Source organism: Hippocampus zosterae, chromosome 8 (assembly GCF_025434085.1).
Source record: "Hippocampus zosterae strain Florida chromosome 8, ASM2543408v3, whole genome shotgun sequence".
Taxonomy (NCBI): domain Eukaryota; kingdom Metazoa; phylum Chordata; class Actinopteri; order Syngnathiformes; family Syngnathidae; genus Hippocampus; species Hippocampus zosterae.
Genome location: NC_067458.1, coordinates 21087863 through 21111461, shown reverse-complemented (window position 1 = coordinate 21111461; position 23599 = coordinate 21087863). Strand labels below are relative to the sequence as shown.

The following is a 23599-nucleotide window of genomic DNA, read 5'->3' as shown; positions in this document are numbered from 1 at the left end:
AGTGGACGAAAGCGTAGCTAAAGAGTACGTGGTGTTCCGGCCTTGTAACCGGACGCTATCGTGACGTCGACGGCCAACGATTGGTGGACGTCGCTCGTATATATGCGTCACGCGTCACTCCCACCTCCTCGCCAGTGGAATTTCATCTCTGCTTCTGCACCTTCTGGGCAGACGAGAACACACAAAAAACAAGTAAGTGGTTGCGTTTGCACGATTTGTCACGTTTTAGCACGTCGTTGACATCTGCCGCGTTGGTACAAACGTGGGGTCAGATCGCTCGATTGATCGCAGCGGGATGGGACCTCACCAGGCCGGGTTTCGTTGCAGAAGCTCCGTCTCGCTTTTTTTTTGATTACGCGTGTGTTCTGGCCTGGACTCGGTGTCATTTCGTTTCCTCCGCCTCCTCGGTTAGCAACTGTGCCTACGTGGACGTAGCCAGCCAGCAATTGTAGTCGTGGAAGCTAATGCTAAGTTAGTCCCACTTGGTACTTTTTAACAACCTTGTCGACAAAATGGCTCACTGAAGACACATCCACGATCGTACCTTAGACTTAAAGATCTTACGATTTTAATATTTTCGTCCACCGTTTACTTCGCAGTCATTTTAATTGTTTATTTACGACGTAGCTCGGGAAATCGTGTCGCAACGCTCGCTAGGAGTTTAAAAAAATGCTAGGGGGTTAGCCGATTAGCATTAGCACTTGCGGCTACGTGTCACTCTCCTCTCGCCCTTCGAGCAAAGTTTATAGCCGAATTGGTGGGATAAAACGGACACACAACTGCCGTATATTCACGATTACGCTCATTTTATGTCTGCAATGGTGCTTTACACCCTGACACCGATTGTCGTCTTGAGGAGAAGGATTTTTTCTTGTTGCTTTCACGTAGTTTCGCAACTGTCAGTCAGTAGACACACGTACGCACACTCGCACGCACACCTACTTAAATCCCTAATCGGGGATTTGCGTTTGTCTTTTTAAAGTGTTTGTATCATCAATGCACAGTGGCCAATCCAAATTGAGCCAGCTAGAGCAGACGAGGATTCAAACTTTTGTGACTCAAACACGTTTCTTTGAAGTGAAAATTAAGTCCCAAAAATTATTTCCGAAGTTCTGTGTCCCCACAAGACTAAACAGGTTATTCCGATCAGAAATACATTGGTGGAATTAAAATTAAAGATGAGTCCACCGCAGTCACCCAAAGAAGATGACATTTTTTGCAACATCACCCCCTACTGTCAATTATAATGTATGTCTAAGTGTCTTGTTTTTTCTTGGCGAATGTCACAGCCCACCTGTATTTGTATTTGGGTTTGGTCACGTTTTTCTTCTCTTGCAGTTTGTCACATAGTAAACACATTTTCAGGTACTCAAAGTAAATTTGGGAGAGATCATAGAACAAAGAATTACAATTTCAAACAAGCACACAGCCATGTTACAGTCTACTGTTTTAATCGTAATGCATTAAATGCCATAGATGGGCTCACAAATGGCATGCATGGGCCACCGTCATTTACTGGCGGTATAGCCGTGAGCGAAAATATTGCAGAATCATCTACATTGTAATTCCAGCTTTAAAATGTATTGAAATCTCTGGATATGTTTTTATTCTCTGGGAAGAACAACCAATAGAACTGCTGAGGAGTCATGATGTCACCTCTGTCTCTGTGTATGCATGAATGAGGTGCACAGATCAGAAAGAGCAGCAGTTGTTGGAATATTCTGACTTCTCAAGATATGACTTTACTCTTATAATGCAATTATATTCAGACAATACTAATCTCTTGTTTTTATTTTTGTGCCCAAAGGCAAAAGCTGGCAGGCTGACGGGAATTTCCCAATTTACAGGACGGATTATCTGGTAACTGACCATTTAGCTGGTGAGTCTATTTTGTTGTTCTGTTTTTTTTTATTTTCACACATCTTGGACATACCGGTTTAACCTCGGACCACAAAATAAATTGAATAAACGCACTCGTACGTGAGCTGCTCTACATCTTTCACCAAGCCACAAAACGGCAACCTGACAGGCTAACAAGTTGCCAGTTAGTAGCCAGTCGCTAACCTGAGCCGACAACAGCCATCTCGATGCGCTCATTCACTGACACCCACATCACTCACCGGGCTGCGTTTTAAAGCCCCATATATACAGTTGCTTGTGAAGAATGCGACCCTGATAAATAATACGCGCACCTCGCATAGTGCTGTTTCATGATGCAGAATCCATTTTTATTAAGGGATGGGATAATCAACAGACTTGCTTTTCGGTGCTTTCTACCGTCTTTGTTACCGATTTGTTGCTTTACTGTTGTATATGTTAGTTGCTCCAAGTACAGAACTTTGGAGGCAGCGATGGCTGTTTGAAAGTGCTCTATAAATACAGTTGAGTTGAGAGAGAGACTACTCGGTTCTACAAATATTTGATAGCCGCAGCCCTACGGGTCCTCTAATTAATGCGACTGCTCCCCTCTCGCGTTATTCATGATAACCGCCTACTTGCATAATAGAAATAAACGGAACAAGTCGAGTCAAAGTCCGCGCTGTGCATGGAAACGTCCGCACGCGCGGCGTACGTGTCATTATAATACGGTGCAATGCGCATTTTTGTAGCGCGTTCACAGCAGCTGTAACAAAGCGCTTTACAGAACCTAAATACGTGGACGACCATACAAAGGTAACAACTGTTCCCACGGGCGCCTTGTTGTTTGAAGCGGTTAATGATGAAAGAGGAGCGAATCAAAGTCTCCTCTCGCCAGCGGGTCATAGACGGCATGCTCGCAGCGTGCGGGACGTCCTGTACGTTTGCTACAAGCCAAATGTGAAAGTCAAGAAGAAGCTGTTGCGGTTTTTTTTAAATGAAAACGGAGATTTAGATCCGCTTCAATTCCAAGTGCCGGACTGCTCTTTAGTTCCAAATGGACGGCCATCCGTGCACCGTACACAATAGAAATAAGACGAGAGTTGCGAGTGCGACCGTTGTGTCCGCACACACGCGGCGCTGATATGGCCAAAAAAAAAAGAAAAAAAAGGGGGGGGGTGCACCCAACCCACCAATGACATTTGGTCACGGCAGATTAGATAATGGAGGAAAATCTTTAAGTCCATTCACGATAAGCTTGTTTTGCCACATTGCACACATGCACAATGACATCACCTACCTATGGCGCTCCTATCGGAGCCCGAACGCCGCCCGTGTCAGGAAGAGGATCAGAAGCCTGAGCATAAACACCAGGCGCCGGCTCACTTCTACCGCCATCTTGTGTTGAAAGCAATTATCACAATTTGACTCTTGTCATCGGGTTCTGCCTAACGGACACAAATGGATAAATACCAGCATGTGTTAGCAGGATCCCGATTTAGATTTATAGTCGATGTTTTGTGACCGAACCGACGTATTCCCCCCCCCATTACTATATATTTCTTCATTCACTTGAGGAACCGCGTAATCTTTTCTCACAATTGCGACACACTTTTTCTACGATCACAGATTCTGTTTATACTAAATGTAGACCCACTTTTTGTTTAGAGTCTGGCAGTCTTAGAAGTCTTGGACATCACGGTCGTCGGGACAAATTGAAATGTACTCCCTCATCTTTAGCTTCTGCCCACCCCCCGCCCCCCGCCCCCCATATTTTTCCAGTGGCACACTCGGACTCTGTGTTAAGCGTGGGATTTCAACCATGAGCTCAGTCGCCGTACTTACGCAGGAAAGCTTCAACGAGCGCCGCATCGGCCTCTTGCCGGAGCAGGGCGGAGGTGAGTCGTCGAACCCCCCCCCCCCCCCTTCCCCCACGTGTGAAATTCTAGAACCACGCGGCCACATTTGGTTCCTCGTTTTGCGGGTTTAGCCGCCGCCGCTGCCGCTATGGAAGCATCCGGCGCCGCCGGGGGACAGGAGGAGGACGCCCTTCCCACCTACAAGGATGCCTTCCCACCGCTGCCCGAGAAGTCGGCCTCGCCCGAGGGCACCCAGGAGACCGCCAGTGCGTGGGCCAACAAAATGCGTTCTCTGAAGTCTTCCGTCATCACCCAGGTATCGCCGCTACGTAAATCAAAGGCTTCAAATCTACCGTACGTGAGCTCTTTCTTCATGTGCCCAACCAGGTTTTCCATGTTCCTCTGGAAGAGCGCAAGTACAAGGACATCAACCAGTTTGGGGACGGAGAACAAGGGAAGGTCTGCGTGGACATCATGCACAAGACCGGAGCCCACCTGGAACTCTCCTTGGCCAAAGATCAGGGTCTCTCCATCATGGTGTCCGGAAAGCTGGACGCCGTGATGAAGGCTCGCAAGGAGATCGTGTCCCGACTGCAGACTCAGGTGCAGAACTTTATTTTTATTTTTTTCTCCTCAATTGAGTTGTCGATGTTAAGTCGCCGCACTCGTTTTAAAAAATAATGACTCCCCTATCTCTAATCTTCTCCCGACAGGCCTCAGCTACTGTGGGCATCCCCAAGGAGCACCACCGCTTTGTCATCGGCAAAAACGGGGAGAAGCTGCAGGAGCTGGAGCTGAAGACCGCCACCAAAATCCAGATCCCAAGACCCGACGACCCCAGCAACCAGATCAAGATCTCCGGCACCAAGGAGGGCTTGGAGAAAGCCAAGCATGAGATCCTGCTGATCTCCGCCGAGCAGGTACGATCGAGCGCCTTTTGTTGAATAATTGAACAAAACATTTGCAAACTGCTGCTCTGGTCTTCTTTCATACTTGACTTTTTCCCGGTTTTATTTTAGGACAAGCGAGCCGTGGAGCGGGTGAACATCGACAAGGTGTACCACCCGTTCATCACGGGTGCGTACAACAAGCTGGTCGGCGAGATGACGCAGGAGACGGGCGCTCGCATCAACGTGCCGCCTCCCAGCGTCAACAAGACGGAGATCGTGATCACCGGGGAGAAGGAGCAGGTGGCCCTTGCTGTGGCTATGATCAAGAAGGTTTATGAAGACAAGGTACGCCAATGCGACTCTTGACTCGTTCGCTCCCAAAGACGTTTTTAAACGTCTTTTCAGACTTGGTCTAGAATTGGCTGGCACTGAATGTTCAAAGTCGAATCCGCTTCTCACTTGGAGCTTTGTTTTTTGTTTGTTTTTTAGAAGAAGAATGCCACCACCATCGCAGTGGAAGTGAAGAAGTCTCAGCACAAGTATGTGATCGGCCCCAAGGGAAACACCCTGCAGGAGATCCTGGACAGAACCGGCGTCTCGGTTGAGATCCCACCTTCCGACAGCAGCTCGGAAACAGTCATCCTTCGCGGGGAGCCCGACCGTCTCGGTCAGGCCCTCACCGAAGTTTATGCCAAGGTGACCTAACGGAGGCGCTCCTCCCATCGCTTTATTGAAATGTTCTTTTCGACTTGTATCGAAACATACTTGCATCTTTTCTAATAATTATGGGGGGAAAAAATCCATTGCAGGCAAACAGCTACACTGTTTCCTCGGTAACGGCTCCCTCTTGGCTCCATCGATTCATCATTGGCAAGAAGGGGCAGAACTTGGCCAAAATTACCCAACAAATGCCCAAGGTGGGTCAAATGGAATCCATTATCCATGAAGATCGTTAAACTGTTCAGCCCCCCAGCCCCCCACCCCACCCCACCCTAATGCATATGTACTCCATGCAGGTGCACATTGAGTTCACTGAGGGAGAAGATAAGATTGCCCTGGAAGGTCCCACCAAAGATGTGCAGATGATGCACAGCCAATTTGAAGCCATTGTTGCGGACCTGGTGAGTTAAGACTTCAGACCAATCCGGTGGCACCATCTGCCCACATTTTCTTCTTCTTCTTCTTCATTGCGCGTCTACTTTTCGTTTACAGATAAGTCGCATGGACTACACAGAGATCAGTGTGGATCCCAAATTTCACAGACATCTGATTGGGAAAGCTGGCGCTAACAGTAAGCACTCGTGCTGTGCATGTGCCATAATCTGCCCGGCAACTGTCCCGATAACCAATTAAAACTGTCCCGTTAACCAAAAAAAAAAAATTGTTTTTCCTTTTCTTTTTTCTTTATTTTTTTTAAAGTCAACCGCATTAAGGAGCTACACAAAGTGACCGTCCGTATCCCCCCCGACCACGAGAAGAGTACCCTGATCCGCATCGAGGGGGACCCCCAGGGTGTACAGGAGGCCAAGAAGGAGCTGTTAGAGCTTGCGTCACGCATGGTCAGTGCACTTGCGCACCCAAGTGCCTTCACGCTTTCGTCGTTGTTACTCAATCCACGTCCACCCCCCCTTGCAGGAGAACGAGCGTACAAAGGATCTGATCATCGAACAGCGTTTTCACAGAGCCATCATCGGTCAAAAGGGGGAGAAGATCAAAGAAGTGCGGGATAAATTCCCAGAGGTGAACTGGAACCTTATTTCCCTCAATAGAACATTTGACGCAAAGGAGAATTTCTATTACTTGTATACTTGCATCTGTGATTTTTTTTTTTTCTTATGAGGGATCTGCCAGTAGCGATCAAGTGTGAAATTACACAAGCAGCTAGGATGTTCACATTTTGACACTACTTTGCATAATCCCACTATACTAAAAATCAGACTTTGAAACAGCACTGTGGTTAAAAACCTAAAACATGAGTAAAAGCGGTGAAATTTTTTTTTCTTCTGGTGCACATTTACAGTATTTCGAAAGTACACCTCCACTTATGTGGCAGCTGGGCGTGGCCACCGCTGCCGTAGAAACCGGAATGCATTTTCCCAAAGCGCAAACATACGAGTGAAAAATCCCGTTCTTACCGTTTGCCTTCGTATTAATCCAAAGACGCCCGTGAACTCGATTTGTGTCGAACAACATCTCCTTTTTCCTTCCATGCGTCTATTTAGGTCATCATCAACTTCCCCGACCCTGCGCAAAAAAGTGATATTGTTCAGCTGAGGGGCCCGCGAACCGAAGTGGAAAAGTGTTCCAAGTTCATGCAGAAGATTGTAGCCGAAATGGTAAAAAAAAAAAAAAAAAAGAGACTTTGCATTCTTGTCACGTTAAATACTAACCTTGAGTGCTTCCACCAGATGGAGAACAGCTTCTCCGTCTCCGTCCCGATCTTCAAGCAGTTCCACAGGAACATTATCGGGAAAGGTGGCTCAAACATCAAAAAGGTAAAAAGCATGTTTGGAAAGTTGAAAACGGAATCGGACGTCCTACGGTGCATTTCGTGGGGGGGTGAAAAAATTATTAATGGGAAAGCAATAAATACTAGATGAGTACTATAGTAGATTAGACCAAGTTAGAATGTATTTTGTCCATATATGTATATATATCATAAAGCGCTTGTATGTGTCATGGTGTGCTTTGACTTTCCTTTTTAAACTTATTTATTTATTTATTTATTTTTAAGATTCGTGAGGAAACCAACACTAAAATTGACCTGCCTGCCGAGAACAGCAACTCCGAGATGATCATCATCACGGGCAAGAAGGCCAACTGTGAGGCCGCGCGAGTTCGCATTTTGGCCATTCAGAAGGAACTGGTATGACGTGAAGCGGTTCTCTCGAACATGTTGAACAGCTTATTGTCCCGGACACACGCCGTGCACGGGACAATCAGCTATTAATGGAGCACGTAGTTTCTGATTCGCCTTTTTTTTTGGGGGGGGGGCAACAACATATGCGCAGAGGCCACCGGCCGCAACAAGCCTGCAGGTCTGCTCGTTAACACTTCAAAGCATCTCCGTAGAACAATAAGGTTGTGACTTCAGTTTGGGCTTTTGGAATCAGAAAAGTTCACTCCTGCCCGAGCATGGCTTCTTTTTACCGATTCCGCCGTCACTTACCAAATGTGCGCGTTCGGCAAGAGAAGGGCGTTCGAATCAATCAACGATGAACTCATTTCACTCGGCCAAGTCGTGTCGCCGCAAGCGTCTCGGTCCCCTAAAGCAAAGCGGATTTTGTATGTATGATGAGCCATTCGTTAGCTCACACCCGAAACATTCAGCAATTGCTTTGTGTCCCTCAATGTATTGTTTTATGCTGATTAAAACAAATGTCTCGGTTTGTAGCGCATCAGGGTTTTGAGACATTTTTTTATGTTTTTAAATTTGACCTGGAAAAAGCTTAGGAAATACGGATTTTACCATGATGATGTCATTTTAAAGCGTTGCCATTTTCAAAGAAAAACGAATGAAACTTTTCATCTCAAAGGCGCCCTCAACTTCATTGAATGTCTCGTGACTAGGCAAACATCACGGAGCTGGAGGTGTCCATTCCCTCCAAGCTGCATAACTCCTTGATCGGCTCCAAGGGCCGCTTTGTGCGTTCCATCATGGAGGAGTGTGGCGGCGTGCACATCCACTTCCCCAGCGAAGGCTCCGGTATTGACAAAGTCACCATTCGGGGCCCCGTGGAGGAGGTGGAGAAAGCCAAGCAACAACTTCTGGCTCTGGCTGAGGAGAAGGTACCTGATGTTTACCTCGTCTCTGGTCTGCGCAGTCTCTCCAAGAATCAAACGTTATTTTCTTCTCCCCCAAATGATCAAATTCCTGAATCCTTTCTAATCCCATCAGCAAACGAAGAACCACACGGCCGAGCTGCGCGCCAAGCCCGAGTACCACAAGTTCCTCATCGGCAAAGGCGGCGGCAACATCCGCAAGGTGCGTGACAGCACCGGTGCGAGGATCATCTTCCCCACTGCCGAGGACAAAGACCAGGAGCTCATCACGGTCATCGGCACAGAGGAGGCCGTTCGCGACGCGCAGAAGGAGCTGGAGGACCTCATCAAGGGCTTGGTATGTCGATTTATCGGATTCGTATTGGGTGATTTGAGGTTGTCGGTTCGATCCATTTTGCCACCCGATGCGGCCTGAAAATGACATCACGGCTCACCTGTTTTCTGAGTTTGGCGACGTTCACAAACTGAGCCTTGGATGAAAAAAAAGGGCTTAGTTCCCGTTTTCACTCATTCACTCCCAAAGACGTATTTCATGTCTTTTTCAGAAGAAAAGGGTCTGCAAATGGCTTTTTGGACCCTTTTCAAGTACAGTCAATATAAAACAAGGAGCTGGGATTAAATATGTGGTTCCTGAAAAGACGTCTAAATACGTCTTTGGGAGTGAACGGGTTAAGGGAAGCGGGAAAATATTTCAAATTGGACATTAGCGGGGAAAACAAAAACCTAAATGGACCGCCTTGAAGCTTAACACACACACACACGCACGCACGCTCTCCTCGCAGGACAACGTCGTCGAGGACATGATGAGTGTGGACCCCAAGCACCACCGCTACTTTGTCTCTCGCCGCGGTCAAGTCCTGCGGGACCTCGCCGACGAGTACGGCGGCGTGATGGTGAGCTTCCCCCGGACTGGCACGCAGAGCGACAGGGTCACCCTCAAAGGAGCCAAAGAGTGTGTGGAGGCGGCCAAAAAGCGCATGCAGGAGATTGTGGAGGACCTGGTGAGTACGCCGCGTTTTCATCCTCAATTACAAAACCGCTTTAATGCTCTTAAATCAACCCCTCCCCCCCACGCCCCTGCAGGATGCTCAAGTGACCATTGAGTGCACCATTGCTCAGAAATTCCATCGTTCCATCATGGGCCCCAAGGGCTCCCGAATCCAGCAGATCACTCGAGATCACAACGTACACATTAAGTTTCCTGATCGCGAGGACCCGCAAGGTAAGGGAAGAATGAAATTTCACTCGAATACACGGGGGTTCTTCAAATTGTGCAACTGTGGCCGTTTGATAACAACAAATAGCTTCTTGGTTGTTAGATGGCGAAGTCATTGACATCATTTAATGATCGACACCCGTAACCAAATTTCTTGGGCCAAATAATGCAGCCTTATGCACACTGTTGGGATGAATCCCCCAAATTTGAACTTGTTTCTCTCAAGCTTTAAAAAAAAAAAACAATCTGAAGAAGAAAAAACATGCATCACCCCAAAACATTTTTTTTTGCCCCAAAGATTGTATCTCCCCAATTTTTTACAAGCGCCCAGCTCGCATTTTGCATCCACAGATCCCCCTTTTTGGGGTGGGGGAGGGGGTTGGTTTGTATTTATGTTACAAGCACATTGCTGCTTAATTTTATTTTATTTTTTATAAGCATGGAGCTCTGTATTTAAAAATGAATGCCCACTTCTTTGTGAAAATGTCCAAAATTTAAAAAGTAATATGCTTTTATTGGCCACACAAACGCTAAATAAACTTATTAACCCCTCAACCCCCTGATATTTTGAGAAATATTGTCACTTGTAATTCCAAAATATTTTTTAAATGACTAAAACAATTTTATATTAAAACACAAAATTTGGAGATGGAGGCTAAGGGCAATAATATCCCTAATAAAAAATTAAATGCTGCCTGATTTTTATTTTTTAATGCTTCTCATTTTTTTCTAAAAATTAAAACCTTTTGAAAAATATAAAATAACCACTTAATAGCATTAATGTTGAATCAGAAATTAAATTTATACTAAATTCACTTTTTTTTTTTTTTTACATTTTTTTGCTAAGAAAACGCACATTTTGCATTAACGCGGCTTTTAGTTTAGCATATAAGTGACAAAGGGTTTACCGTAAACTTCTGATGAAAGAGCTTCAATTGAATTTGTGGTCTTGGTTCTCTGTCAGCTGTGGAGGCCATCCAGGAGAACGGCGACGCCAACTGCGAAGTGAAGGAGCCCGTCGATCCACATGCACCTAAGAAATGCGATGTGATTGTGATTTCCGGCCGCAAGGAGCGATGCGAGGCTGCTGCGGAAGCACTGAAGGTTTGTATCGAAACAACCGAGACAAACCGCCGGACGCCGGTTTGATGATGTTGTTTTGGCTAACTTTTGTTTGTGGCTTTTAGGCTTTGGTTCCCGTCACCATTGAGGTGGAAGTGCCTTTTGAGCTTCATCGTTACATCATCGGGCAGAAAGGAAGTGGTATTCGCAAGATGATGGACGAATTTGAGGTTAGTAGAAACGGTAATTAAGTCTGGAGGAACTCAAGAATTTTTTTTTGGGGGGGGGGGCGGTGTTCAACTATAATAGGCATGTTTTTTGTTTTGTTAAAATGTTGACACCTTATCTTAAAATGTCCACACAATGGGGAATGACAATCTCGGCTATGGAATGTGTATTCCATCCTGTGCAAAATCAGAATGAATTTGCATCTGTTTACACTGACACACACATAAATAAAAAAAATCAAATTTTACTGCCTTGTAAATGCAAATGAGTTCAATCCCTCCCGGCAGGTAAATATTCAAGTGCCTGCTCCTGAGCAGCAGTCCGATAAAATCGCCATCACTGGCTTGGCCAATCACCTGGAGCGTGCCAAAGAAGGACTATTGGAGCGCGTCAAGGAGTTGCAGGTCGAGCAGGAAGATCGGGTTGGTGTCGTGACGCTCCGGGAAGATTTTGCTGCCCGCCTGAAACGTACGAGAAACATCTTCAACTGGTTGTTACCGCACGCAGGCACTCAGGAGCTTCAAACTGACCATCACTGTGGACCCCAAATATCACCCCAAGATCATCGGTCGCAAGGGCGCCATTATTACCAACATCCGCACTGAGCACGATGTTAACATCCAGTTCCCGGAAAAGAGTGATGAAAACCAGGTATGATCCCTGTAACTTGTTTTAGGCGCAATAAATCGCCGTTTTCAGGGCTTCCCCCCCCCATGCACTGCTGAAAATCGTCTTGGCAACATAGAATTAGGTGGGCATGGCTATCATAAGTAGAATCCACAAAAAAAAAAGACTCAAGAAAACATGCTCGGAAAGACAGCGGAGGAAGGCTGCCCCGTTGACTTTATGTGAAGATTTTGCAGCTATTTGGACATCGGCGTGCGCCTCAAACAGAAACTTGAGCGATTTTTGTCAGATCGCTGTGGGGCTGAACATTCATTCATTCATTCATTCATCTTCCGAGCCGCTTGATCCTCACTAGGGTCGCGGGGGGTGCTGGAGCCTATCCCAGCTGTCTTCGGGCAGTAGGCGGGGGACACCCTGAATCAGTTGCCAGCCAATCGCAGGGCACACAGAAACGAACAACCATTCGCACTCACAACCACACCTAGGGACAATTTAGAGTGTTCAATCAGCCTGCCAGGCATGTTTTTGGAATGTGGGAGGAAACCGGAGCACCCGGAGAAAACCCACGCAATCCCGGGGAGAACATGCAAACTCCACACAGGGAGGCTGGAGCTGGAATCGAACCCGGTACCTCTGCACTGTGAAGACGACGTGCTAACCACTGGACTACCGGGCCGCCCTGGGGCTGAACAATTCCATGAATTCAAATCGACATCTCGATAGAGTTTGGAGGGGAAAACAATTTCAGTTCGGTCGGTAGGCTTTATTTTCTATGCGTGTTGGAGCTTGGAAATGTAGTCAAGTCTCATTTATTTTTCGGGCTCTTAATCACAAATGGTCTGAAAGATATTAACGGCATTCTCCCACCTTAACCCTCAGGAGGGCAAAGATCTGCATTCAACTATACGCGTTGACATCATCTCAAATGATGACGTTTTCACGTCACGATTATAGTAAAATGATGACAGAGTTATACATTATTTGTTTTTAGTGTATTTCAGGCAGTTTGAGGTCCCCCCCCCCCCCCCCCCCCTTCTCGCCACAGGACCAGATTACCATTACAGGGTATGAGCACAAAGCCATAGCTGCAGGCGACGCCATCCAGGCCATCGTAGAGGAGCTGGAGGAGATGATCTCTGAGGACATCACTCTGGACAGCCGGGTCCATGCCCGCATCATCGGCGCCCGTGGAAAGGGCATCCGCCGCATCATGGATGAATTCAAGGTGCGGAGGCGTTTATACTCTCTTTTTGGAAAGTGCAAATGGAAATGCTGCTTTCCTTCCGAAATACACGTTTAGTTTTTTCTGGAATGGATGAGTAGCATTTCAATGCAGAAATATTGTGGTCACGGAAAAAGTCCAACTACCGTATTTTTCCCACTCTTGTCCTTTCCAGGTTGATCTCAGGTTTCCTCAGAGCGGAGCCGCCGACCCCAACCTGGTGACAGTGACGGGTCGTCCCGAGCTGGTGGACGAAGCCATCGACCACCTGTTGAACCTCGAAGAAGAATACGTGAGTTTATTTTTTTTTCCCCCTCACCTCTTGTCTGGCGCGGTCGTGGATATTAACGCAATTTGGGTTTCAGCTGGCAGACGTGGTTGAGAATGAGGCAAAAATGGCGTACATGAGGCCCTCGGGGGGCAGCCACGCGGCCGCTGATGAGAATCGCGGCCCCTCTAAAGGTTTCGTAGTGAGGGAGGCTCCCTGGACCACCGGCAACGAGAAGGTGAGCCTGTCACTTTCTCTGCTGTCTTGTTCATTTAAAATGTCCTGTTCAGGAACATGTCAATAAAGTGTTGGGGAACAATGTTTTCACCCTCCTCCTCCCCCCACCGAAAAAAAGTCAATCTCTCATTTAAATTTGGCTGCACAGAGGTTATAGCCGCCAAAGGAAATGAATAAAACTGAGTTAACTTGCTTTCAATATTTTGAATTAATCTCTAAAGTTAACTTTGAAGAACTTGCATTAATATGCAACAGAGCTTCGCAAAAATCTACGTTTGATTATAACAAAACAAGCAGACCTAAATCTACCTTCCCGTACAATTTTCACACCTTGTCTGAAAACATCCAGAAGTTAAATACAGATGACAATTATGCCACGCAGATTCTGCAGGATGAGAACATTTTTAAGTTTTTGCAACTTTTCTAATTTGCCTTCAAGAGCACCAGTGTTTTTTTTTTTAATTTACAGCTTAAAATTGTGAATATTGAATTTAAAAAAATAACAAAATGAAGGACAATTGGTATTGATTTGTGGACAGCAACGATAATTTTTTTTATAGGTATTGAACGGCAAGATTTTTCACTTATTTTAATGATTCTTCTTTTTGTTTTAATGTCTAAATAGGCTCCTGACATGAGCAGCTCCGAGGACTTCCCCAGCTTTGGGGCCCCGGTGGCCGCCGCCAAGGCCTCCCCGTGGGGGCCTAAACGCTTTTAAAGAACATCATCCACATCCACATCCAGCCACAATCTTTCCCGATCCTCACCCCAGAAAACCTTTCCTCACCCCTCTTGGACTGACCGCTGACCCCTTCAAAGTCCCTCAGTACTCGCTCACCTGTCAGTGCTTCAACAAAAAAAAAAAATCCTGACATGTTATTTCATTTTTTTGGTGGGGCTGCCCTTTTAATCCAGAGTTCTTTGGGGACAGGGGGGGCAGCTCTATTCGTCCCACCCGGTACACTCGTGTTCAAGTATTTGTTATTTGTGCGTCCATCTACTTGTGACACCTCGTCGCCTTATGGTTCACTTTTGACGCAAAACTGCCAGATGCTTGGAGATGATGCAACTTCCTTTAAAAAAAACAAAAAAAAAACACTAATACACCTCTGGCGCATCAAACCTCACACAAAAAAAAAAGCTTAAAAATAATGAGATCATGTGTCGACAGTCATCTCGTCCGATGTTTGGGGGTCAGTGTCCAGTCCAGTTTGTCTTCCAGTTGCTCGGCAGATTTTCTGTTTTACAGCAATGACCCCCAATTTTATTTTATTTTTTTCCAAACATCAGCCTTAAAGACTAGGAGGTTGTAAACTAGGGCGGTGGTGACGTTGGTTGATGTTGATTTTATTTTTCTCCGGAGAGCTAAAGTTGAGCACGCTGAAAGTCATCCTGCCTTGCGTTTGCATCACCTCCTAGCTACCATGGAAAGTTATGCAAATGAAGTGTGAACGGTTACGGATGACACTGGAAAATAAACTGTCCAAAAATGTCAATAAAAATGGAAAATCTTTGTGTACCCGCCTGTCTTCATGTCATTACATATTTGGAGGTCGGGGCAGCAGTTAAAGCTCATAGTGGGCAACTTCAGAAATATTAACGCCTTTTGTTTTAAATCTTAACTACCTTACGATACATGTTCAAGCAAAATCAAATGATTTATTTTTTAAAACATCTTTTTTAACGTTCATTTTCTTTTTTAGGGCATTGGGGAAGGTGCAATAACTGAAAAAATATATATTTAAAAAAAATGAACCTGCTGAAAGAAATCAAAATTCAAACAACACATTTTTCAAAATGATATTTCATTCACTTATAAATGAGGACCTTCAACTGGATTTAAAAGCATATGGAAAAACGGCTCGATAAACTAATTTCTCTCCAAGTCAAACGTGTCAAATGTTTTCGTCCTTCAAGGCGTCCCGTCGACGCCTCAAAATTGGAGGATGTTTTACGCATGCGCAGTAACCCGCAACGCTCAACTTCCCAACAAAGCTAACCAGAGCAGAAAGCTACCGCGACTGCGTCAAAAAAAAATATGTGTAAAGTCCGAATTTTAAGAACGTTGATGAAGCAGCGACTAAACGTGGCTGTCGATGAGATATTTGAACTGTTTGAGAGAACCATAGCGGAGTACGAGGAGGAGCTTTGTCGGACCAAAGAGGAAAAAGAGCGACAAGGCGAACTACTGCACGCTGTTCTCAAACCTCATGTTCCACTACACAGAGCAGGTTGGTTAACGATAGTTCTATGCTCACATGTTTATTGACTCTGTATATATTTTAGACGGCACAGCCTAAATCGCTTAATGTACGTGTACAAAAGCTTAACGTGGCCTTAACCTTCGACAAATACGACCAATCACCGAAATTCACCTGCCCAACATCACCTAGGTCCACTTTCGAGCCTAATATTGCTTGTTGAACAAAACGGTGCAAATGTTTTCTTTTGATGAAACACAAAACACAAAAGATATTCAGTTAGCCTTGATGAAGAACTACAGAAATTACAATACCTTTGCGAGGCTGAAATCACAGTTGGGATCATTTTTAATTCATGGCTCTAAGTGATTCATTACTTATCAACATAGTTGTCGGTTGATTTGACCATCAATTAATTGTTGACCAATAGATGTAATTGTGACACCGCTGTTTTGTATTGGTTTTAGTTTTAGTTTTTTTTTTTAAACTGAGTTTTTCCTTCATTGGTATGACTGTACAGCAAGACCAAACAAGGTAAATATCTGCATTTAAAATGAGTCCTGGCAAAGACGAAATCTGAGAATATTTTCGCTTCAATTATAGGTAATTTTCGTTTGTTTATATATATAAAATCTAAAATGCAATTTCAGTTATTTGTTTAAAATCCCATCAACGAAAGTGTTTTTTTACTTTTAGTTGTACTTATTTTTGTCAGTTTTTGTTAGCTATTACTATCTTGATCCCGAATAAATATTAATATTTTAGCCCAGCAATAACCTGAAATTTGTGCCAAAATTCTAGTCATCCCAACATCCCATCTGCATTTGCTTCCCTCGTCTGGCGAAGACATTCAACAGATGTCGGCGGATAGTCAAGAAGAAAAGCAGCAGGAGGAGGAGACGGCAGAGCCCCCCCACATTAAGGAGGAGGATGGAGAGTCGCTTCAAAACCAGAAAGGCGATGGTGATATCAACATGTTCGTATGGACTGGTGTCCACATAAAGTCCGAAGTCGATGAAGGTCAATCGTCACAGCTTCGTGACACTCCCCATGAGAATTTAAGTCAACGCGCGATAACAGAAAGTGTTGGAGTAAGCTGTGAAGCGTCACAGACAGGCTACATTGCTCCACTCTCAGATATGGATGACGTGTCAAACTCCTCTGACACTGATCATAGCGACACCGAACCTTTGGAGACTCAAAACAAATCGAAAGGCCGTTTAATGCATCACGCCATCCGCAATAAATTCAACTGCTCTCAATGTGAGAAAAAGTTTGCCAACAAAAGAGCGTTGAAAAGTCACGCGGTATCGCACATGGGAGTGAAACCTTTCGCTTGCTCCCTTTGCGAGAAAAGATTCTCCTTCAAACGGAATGTCAAAAGACACATGAGAAGGCATACGGGGGAGAAACCCTTTACATGCTCCGTTTGCGCACGAAGGTTTCACGACAAAGACGACATGAAGACACACATGACGATACACACTGGTGTGAAACCTTTCCCGTGCGCGGTTTGCGGCAAAACGTTTTCTCGTCAGTCGTATTTGCGGACGCACATAAGAACGCACACCGGGGAGAAGCCCTTTACTTGCGCAGTTTGTGCGAAGCGCTTTGCTCGTACGACGTCGCTCAAAAGACATGCGCAGAAACATGCGGCGGAGAAACCTTTCGGCTGCTCCGGTGAACGCGTGACCCAACAGAAACTGACGGGGAATACTTGAACTGCTCTGAATGTGTCAAAATGTTTTGAAAACACCTAGCATTTGAAAATAAAAATAATATAATTGTGTTTTTCTTTTCTTTTCTTTTTCAAAATTGTATTCCACTACACTGTGATTGTTGCTTTGAATTCAACAAATTGTTTCGTCCCACTATTTAAGTTGGTTAATAGTGTATGGGTTGATTGGTTCTCTATGGGCGGCCCACGTACTATTGTTACTCTAATTGGCTTTTTTTAACTTAAAAATTGGATAAGTGTTGGTTTTGTACTTGTTGCCTCATCTTTCCACACAGTAAATCATACATAGCAATAGCAGTGAACAGTAAGGTGTTTATAATGACTTATTATTCAAGACATCCTTAGTTTTATATAAAATATCTTGAATTGTTTTCTACATCTTGGATTTCATGTTTTTTTAAGATTTTCAACATAGTCTATGATTAATTGTTACCCCAAGCAATTTATTTGAGTGATAATTTCTTGAAATCAAAACATTTTTTCATTATATTTTATTTGTATTTCACAGCACCTGTTCAGACGCTATTGTAGGGTTATTGTTTTTTTTTCCTGAACTGTAAGGTGTTATTTCATCAACAAGTTAGACATATTTTAAGACTATGGAATCATTGCTGATGTCATTCAGCTATCATAAATTAGGGCCCAGCACAGATCATTGGGGACCCCCGTAAGTGATGTTTAATTGAGTTTTTGTTATGAAATTGTACGTATTAAAAACTGTTATCCAAGTAACTTGTCATCCACTTGTATGCCAGGTCGTGTGCCACATTCTATAATTTGTTGTAAAATATTGTAAAATATAAAATTTATGATGATGCAGTGAATTCCACACATTATAAAATAGGAAAGCACCCTACTGGCAAATGTGATGTGTGTGGCCAGCAAGAGACTGTTTGGCAGGTGCTCGTAGAATGCTGATCTTATGATACGGAAAGAAGCCAATTGATAACTTTGACAACGTAACAATTGTGAAACATAATAAACTTACATTAAGTACTGAGAATCGACCTGGAACTGCATCAATAACCAAAATTCAGAATCGGTCATTTAATGGAAACGAGATAAATAAGTAGGATTTGCAGCTCTACACTCCGGTCCAGTAGGTGGCGCTATAATGCACCAAACGCTGCTTTGCCAACCAATAAATGAGCTACGCCAGAAGAAGAACAGGATTCGAGCTAAACGTTTCACGGGATCTCGAGGACCCGAATTGAGAAACGGCGTTGCTTTTATTGAAACGTTCCTATTCTAACGGCACGTCTTTTGTCTGATTGACCCAAAAAAAACATTTCAATTGCCCTTTCCCAACGCCAACTTAGCGTACGCATCGCGAGAGGCGCTGAAATTCACGACCCGGTCCATCAAGTCAGCTCGCGGGTTTGTTAAAAATGTGCAAAGTGAGACTTCTGAGAACGTTGGTGAAGCAGCGACTAAACGTGGCCGTCGAAGAGATCTTTGAACTTTTTGAGAGAACCATAGCGGAGTACGAGGAGGAACTTTGCCGGAGCAGAGAAGAGAACGGGCGACAACGTGAACTACTTCACGCTGTTCTCGACCCTTGCATTGTACTAAAAAAAACAGGTTGGTTGTGACTCGTTTGAACGAGTTGGAAAGACGATACTGCGAATTTTTACCATGATATCAAGATTGGGTTTTAGCTTCACCGATTTATTTAATTTAAAAAAGGTGGGCGCGGTATTTTATACTTTAAAGAACTTTAGTGGGGGAGCGGGCTTTTCAGAAATTTTCACAATGCTCACCAGGTACCGATTTTCATGGGCTAGCGGCTAACAGCGCCTTTGGTCATGCCTTGTCCTTTGTACTCGTGTTATTGTTGACTTTGACGGACGGAATAGGTTTCTTTCCTCCCGAAAATCATTACAAACCAGGCATGTGACGCCCACCCAAACGAAAAGCGAACGACGACGAGACTCTGGCTGCCCACCCGTCGTTTTCATTGCATTCTCGTCAGCGTCGAATAAACGCAGACGAGCTCTTGTTTCCCGGGTTAATAGTTATCATACAAAAAAATGAATCTACAAGATCTGGACTGCTCCTTGTGTTGTTTGAGAGTTTATAATTTCGGAACACATTTTGGTTCGCGTGTTTGCCTTTTACTGTATCAATTTAACGTAGCGTCCTGTGCCTCTCTTTGTTTTGGACAGATAAGCAGAAGATGTTGAAGGAAGAGGTTCTATCTAAGGAGCCAGCAGAGCCGCCCCGCATCAAAGAGGATTGGGAACAGCCCCAAGATCTGAAGGAGGAGGGTGACATCCACAAAGCCGTATTAACTGCCGTTGATATTCAGAGAGAAGAGGATGAAGCCCGGCCCTCCCAGCTTCATCACAGTCAAAGTGAGGAGACGTCAAGCGCATGCACAACAACAGAAGCCAATGGAGAACTCTGTGAAGACCTCCTCTCGGAACCAGACTCCCTCTTTGCTCCAATATCAGATACGGACGACATTTTGTCAAACTTGTCTGGCACCGATGATAGTTGCCGGTCCCCAAAAGGTTTGAAGATGAAAAAGAAGTGTAAAATCGATACGACACGGGGCGATGATTGCAAGCCATTCAAAAACGGAACGAAGGCAAAATATCAGTGCTCTGAATGTGGGAAATATTGTAAGAATCCGTCCCGTTTGAAAACGCACATGTTGACGCACACTGGAGAGAAACCTTTCGCTTGCTTGGTTTGCGGTAAACGATTCTCCATCAAGCAGAATATGAAAAGACACGTGGCGATCCATACGGGGGAAAGGCCTCATTCCTGTTCGATTTGCGCTAAAGGATTCTACCAGAGGTTTTACCTGGACCGACACATGCTCGGGCACTCGGACGAGACAAACAAACCGTTTAAATGTTCTGTGTGCGCGCTACGTTTCGTCAATAGACGTGCGCTCAACGGGCACATAAGATTGCACACTGCGAAGAAGCATTCAGCCTCTATCAGCACCAGAGAGGTTTGTTGGTCAAGCGGTTTATCAATCAAATCGAGCTGAGTTTCGCGCAGTTTATGAATGTAAACAAAGAACCGTCATTTACCAACAAATGAAAAAGGCTGCATGGAACTGTTTTGTTTCTTACTTCGGGATCGTAACATTTTCTGTAATTTGTTCAGGATTCTACGTTTATTTGGATTACTGTTCCCCCCTGCTGTTATTTATATATATATATTTTTTAATTTTATTTTATTTTGCATTGAGTGGCAGGAACTTGACATCAGTTAGTTTGACGAAAAGAGACAAGGTGCAGATGGCACCAGCTATGATTTCTTTACACTAGTCCTGAATTAAAGTCTGGAAGCCAAAACTGTATATGGTAAAGATTCATGCTATATTTTATTGCGATGCATCTAAGTATTGTTGTACGCTGTGTACAACAAACAAAAATGTTCATTCATGATGCACGGGTGGACAATAAAAGTTTGGATGACAGCTCAAGTCTTTTTGAACTAAGAAGACAAACTTTAGGAGCGGCTTCAGTACATCTACGTTCAGACTGAAAGGTGGGACGGAGCTCTGTGGTGACCAGGGGTTATCGTGCAATGCTTCAAAAATAAACGCAACTCCAATGTTGGGGGGTGTTATTGAAATTTTTGGGCAAAAACTCGAGTCTTAGTTGAGCGGCATCACGCAAACAGGCAGGGGTTGTTAGAATACGCCTATTTGACACAAAAATGGATGTGAAGCGTTCTTCCTTACTGTAGGGGGCGGTAATACACCGAAAAGCTGTTTAACCATCCGCCAAATCTCGAGAAGAAGGGGGAAACGAGGGGACGTTCGCGTCGCTGAGCTAAAAGTCAAGCTGTTGATTTTAATGACTGCGCTTCTATTAACACACGATTCTGTCGTGTTTTAGACAAACGCTCTCGCCGTTTGTCTAAAAATCTCAAGTGGAGGTTTTACGCGTTAGCTTAGCGTGTTAAGATAAGCGCAGAGCGGGTATGAGTGCGTGAACATGTTCAGAGATTTGGAGAAAAAAAAGCTGACCAATGGTGGGAACCGAAACGTTCAAGAGTTATTGGTAGTTTGAGAGAACGACAGCGCCGTGCGAAAGAGAAAACGTCTGCGCGCTTTTACCCCAAGCCTCGTCTTCAACTACACCAAGTAGGTTCGTATAATTCTTTATTTAACACTCGTGGTGTGCATCGCGATCTTCATTGTTACTTGACGGATCAGTAGCTGTTGACAAAAGTCAAAAGTTGATTATTAACTGTGTAAATATCGTGTTTAAATGAGCCGCCGTTTGGGGGAGGGGGGCAACCAATCAGGTGGTCTAGTAAAGTGGGGCTGCGACATACTGGGATCCACTCATCTCCTGTCGTAGAAAAAAAATGGAATAGGCTTTAAAACCACTTAAGGTGGTTCATAGAATACATGCATATGTATCAACAGCGAATGTAAAAATATTCCCTTGATGTGATGCTATTTTCAGTCGATAGTCGGTCCGTCAACGAAAGTTAATGGATTGACTTTTTGTTCGATGAGGAAAAAAATGAACACAATCGTTTTTATGATTCGATAAATGGTCAATGGCATACATGTTTGTTTACCGAACGTCAGTGTATGAATGAGTTTCTTTTGTTCAATATTAAGTGAGTTATTTCTATTAATCATTTCTGCCTCAGTGGACATGTTAATATACTTTTAGGGTCCTTTTAAGGTCAGCAGCTATGAGGGATTTCGCTGAGCCTGAGTGCCGTCAATGATGTCATTTGGAGTAGGGAAACCAGCTTTGTATCAACACGATACACTGACACCCTGGTGTGCTTTCCTGGTGTCATTCAGACATGAAACAAGAAAACGTTCCCTTTGAGCAGCAGTGCAACTCCACCGTGAAGCAGGAAGTGCCAGCACAGCCACCCCACATTAAAGAGGAAGAGGCTGACGTCATTGCATTCACCTGGACCGGTGTCCACACAAAGAGTGAGGAGGACAAAGGTCATTCCTCGCAACCTCATCGCAGTCAAAGCGAGGAGAGCAGAGGCAGCAGCTCAAGACAAGCTGATGGAGAATTGCCGAAGACCAAGACGAAGAAGTCTAAAGGTGAACGCCGCACTGACAAAAGCCACTTGAGCTGCTCTCAATGTGGCCGAACGTTTGCCTACAAAAGTGCTTTGAAAACGCACATGAGAACGCATAGTGGAGAGAAACCTTTTGCTTGCTCCGTTTGTGGCAAAAGCTTCACCTTCAAGCAGAACCTCAGCCGACACGTGGCAATTCACACGGGAGAGAAACCGTTTTCTTGTTCCGCTTGCGAGAAGCGATTCTTGAGTAAGTTTGAACTGAGAAGACACATGAGCACACACAGCGCCAAGAATGCTTTTTCCTGTTCATTTTGTGCGCAAAGGTTTTTTCACATGTCGAAACTCAGAATACATCTGAAAACACACACCGGGGAGACAACTTTGGATTCCAGCGACTCGAGTCAACACATGACAACAGAAGCCGACGGAGATCTGTGTGAAGAGCCATGCTCAAGACCAGACGACACAACGTCAAGCTCTTTGGACTTCGATCAATGTGGCGACAGCAAAGAATCTTCGGCGGCTGTAAAAAAGCCGAAAGGGGATGTGACGCACGACGATGATGACCATCACTTTTACTGCCCAGTATGTGGTAAAAAATATGCCTATCAGAGTCATTTAAAAGCGCACATGATAAAGCACAGCGGGGAGAAACCTTTCGCTTGCTCAATTTGCGACAAAAGATTCACCGCTAAGCGCAGTATGACGAGACACACGGCGATGCACACGGCTGAAAAACACTACTCCTGTCCAGTCTGCGGCACGGCGTTCCCCAACGAGTGTGAAATGAAAAAACACAGGGGCACGCATGCCGTCGAGAAACATTTTCTGTGTTCCGTGTGCGCTAAAAGTTTCTCTCACAAGTCCTACCTCAGGCAACACATGAAAAGACACACCGGCGAGAAACCGTTCAAGTGTCCAGTTTGCGGCCGAGGTTTCTCACACAGGTCGTATCTGAAAATTCACATGGTGACGCACACCCGGGAGAAGGCTTTTACTTGTTCAGTTTGTTCAAAATGTTTCTCTCACAGGTCTTACCTTGGTGTTCACATGAGAATGCACACTGGGGAGAAACCATTCTCATGCTCGATGTGCGCGAAAAGTTTCTCCCAGAGCTCGTGTCTCAGACAACACATGGTAACTCACACTGGGGAGAGACCTTTTCATTGCTCACTCTGTGCCAAAAGTTATTCTCACAGGTCACACCTCAAACAACACATGACAACGCACAGTGGGAAGAAACAGTTTACGTGCCCGGTATGTGATAAAAGTTTGTCGAGTCGCGCTTATCTGAGGAAACACTTGAAAAAACACAATTTAAAGGAGCCTCCGGCCTCGAGTGGATTGACGGCAAGCAGACGAGAGCGTGACTCGTTATAGAAG

The 23599-nt window shown here is 44.8% G+C and overlaps 4 protein-coding genes and 2 long non-coding RNA genes across 8 annotated transcripts in view; 3 read left to right on the top strand and 3 right to left on the bottom strand.

Annotated features, from left to right (window-relative positions):
* Nucleotides 1–6852, bottom strand: part of farp2 (FERM, RhoGEF and pleckstrin domain protein 2) — a 38304-nt gene extending 31452 nt beyond the window's left edge. The window contains exon 1 of the mRNA XM_052073007.1: nucleotides 6742–6852. The gene's annotated coding sequence lies outside the window, so the exon portion shown is untranslated. The remainder of the gene's footprint in view (nucleotides 1–6741) is intronic.
* hdlbpa (high density lipoprotein binding protein a) lies at nucleotides 49–14768 on the top strand. Its single transcript, XM_052073001.1, has 28 exons — nucleotides 49–192; nucleotides 1808–1879; nucleotides 3640–3755; nucleotides 3848–4032; nucleotides 4104–4319; nucleotides 4430–4636; nucleotides 4736–4951; nucleotides 5096–5302; nucleotides 5416–5523; nucleotides 5623–5727; nucleotides 5819–5897; nucleotides 6026–6165; nucleotides 6242–6346; nucleotides 6829–6942; nucleotides 7015–7101; nucleotides 7341–7472; nucleotides 8177–8395; nucleotides 8505–8726; nucleotides 9172–9390; nucleotides 9473–9611; nucleotides 10570–10709; nucleotides 10793–10897; nucleotides 11183–11317; nucleotides 11403–11546; nucleotides 12568–12747; nucleotides 12920–13036; nucleotides 13110–13250; nucleotides 13875–14768. Exons 3-28 carry the CDS (start codon nucleotides 3680–3682, stop codon nucleotides 13965–13967), a joined length of 3831 nt encoding a protein of 1276 aa, XP_051928961.1. The 5' UTR covers nucleotides 49–192; nucleotides 1808–1879; nucleotides 3640–3679; the 3' UTR covers nucleotides 13968–14768.
* On the bottom strand, nucleotides 8549–10633 carry LOC127605536 (uncharacterized). Its single transcript, XR_007963607.1, has 2 exons — nucleotides 10514–10633; nucleotides 8549–8800 (listed from the first exon to the last, which is right to left on the bottom strand). It is a non-coding gene; the product is annotated as an uncharacterized LOC127605536 (long non-coding RNA).
* The window catches only part of LOC127605534 (uncharacterized), a 48704-nt gene continuing 38218 nt past the window's right edge, over nucleotides 13114–23599 (bottom strand). The window contains exon 6 of the long non-coding RNA XR_007963605.1: nucleotides 13114–13294. This is a non-coding gene — a long non-coding RNA (uncharacterized LOC127605534). The remainder of the gene's footprint in view (nucleotides 13295–23599) is intronic.
* On the top strand, nucleotides 15135–20765 carry LOC127605514 (zinc finger protein 235-like). Of its 2 annotated transcripts, none has more exons than XM_052073099.1 (3): nucleotides 15135–15480; nucleotides 16297–18769; nucleotides 19354–20765. In XM_052073099.1, exons 1-2 carry the CDS (start codon nucleotides 15288–15290, stop codon nucleotides 17169–17171), a joined length of 1068 nt encoding a protein of 355 aa, XP_051929059.1. In that variant the 5' UTR covers nucleotides 15135–15287; the 3' UTR covers nucleotides 17172–18769; nucleotides 19354–20765. The 2 variants fall into 2 exon arrangements, with proteins under 2 accessions (XP_051929059.1, XP_051929058.1); XM_052073098.1 differs by having other exon boundaries at nucleotides 15144–15480; nucleotides 16252–18769.
* LOC127605499 (oocyte zinc finger protein XlCOF6-like) lies at nucleotides 20944–23596 on the top strand. 2 transcript variants are annotated; one of them, XM_052073076.1, is made up of 2 exons: nucleotides 20944–21296; nucleotides 21978–23596. In XM_052073076.1, exon 2 carries the CDS (start codon nucleotides 21980–21982, stop codon nucleotides 23594–23596), a length of 1617 nt encoding a protein of 538 aa, XP_051929036.1. In that variant the 5' UTR covers nucleotides 20944–21296; nucleotides 21978–21979. The 2 variants fall into 2 exon arrangements, with proteins under 2 accessions (XP_051929036.1, XP_051929034.1); XM_052073074.1 differs by having other exon boundaries at nucleotides 20944–21300.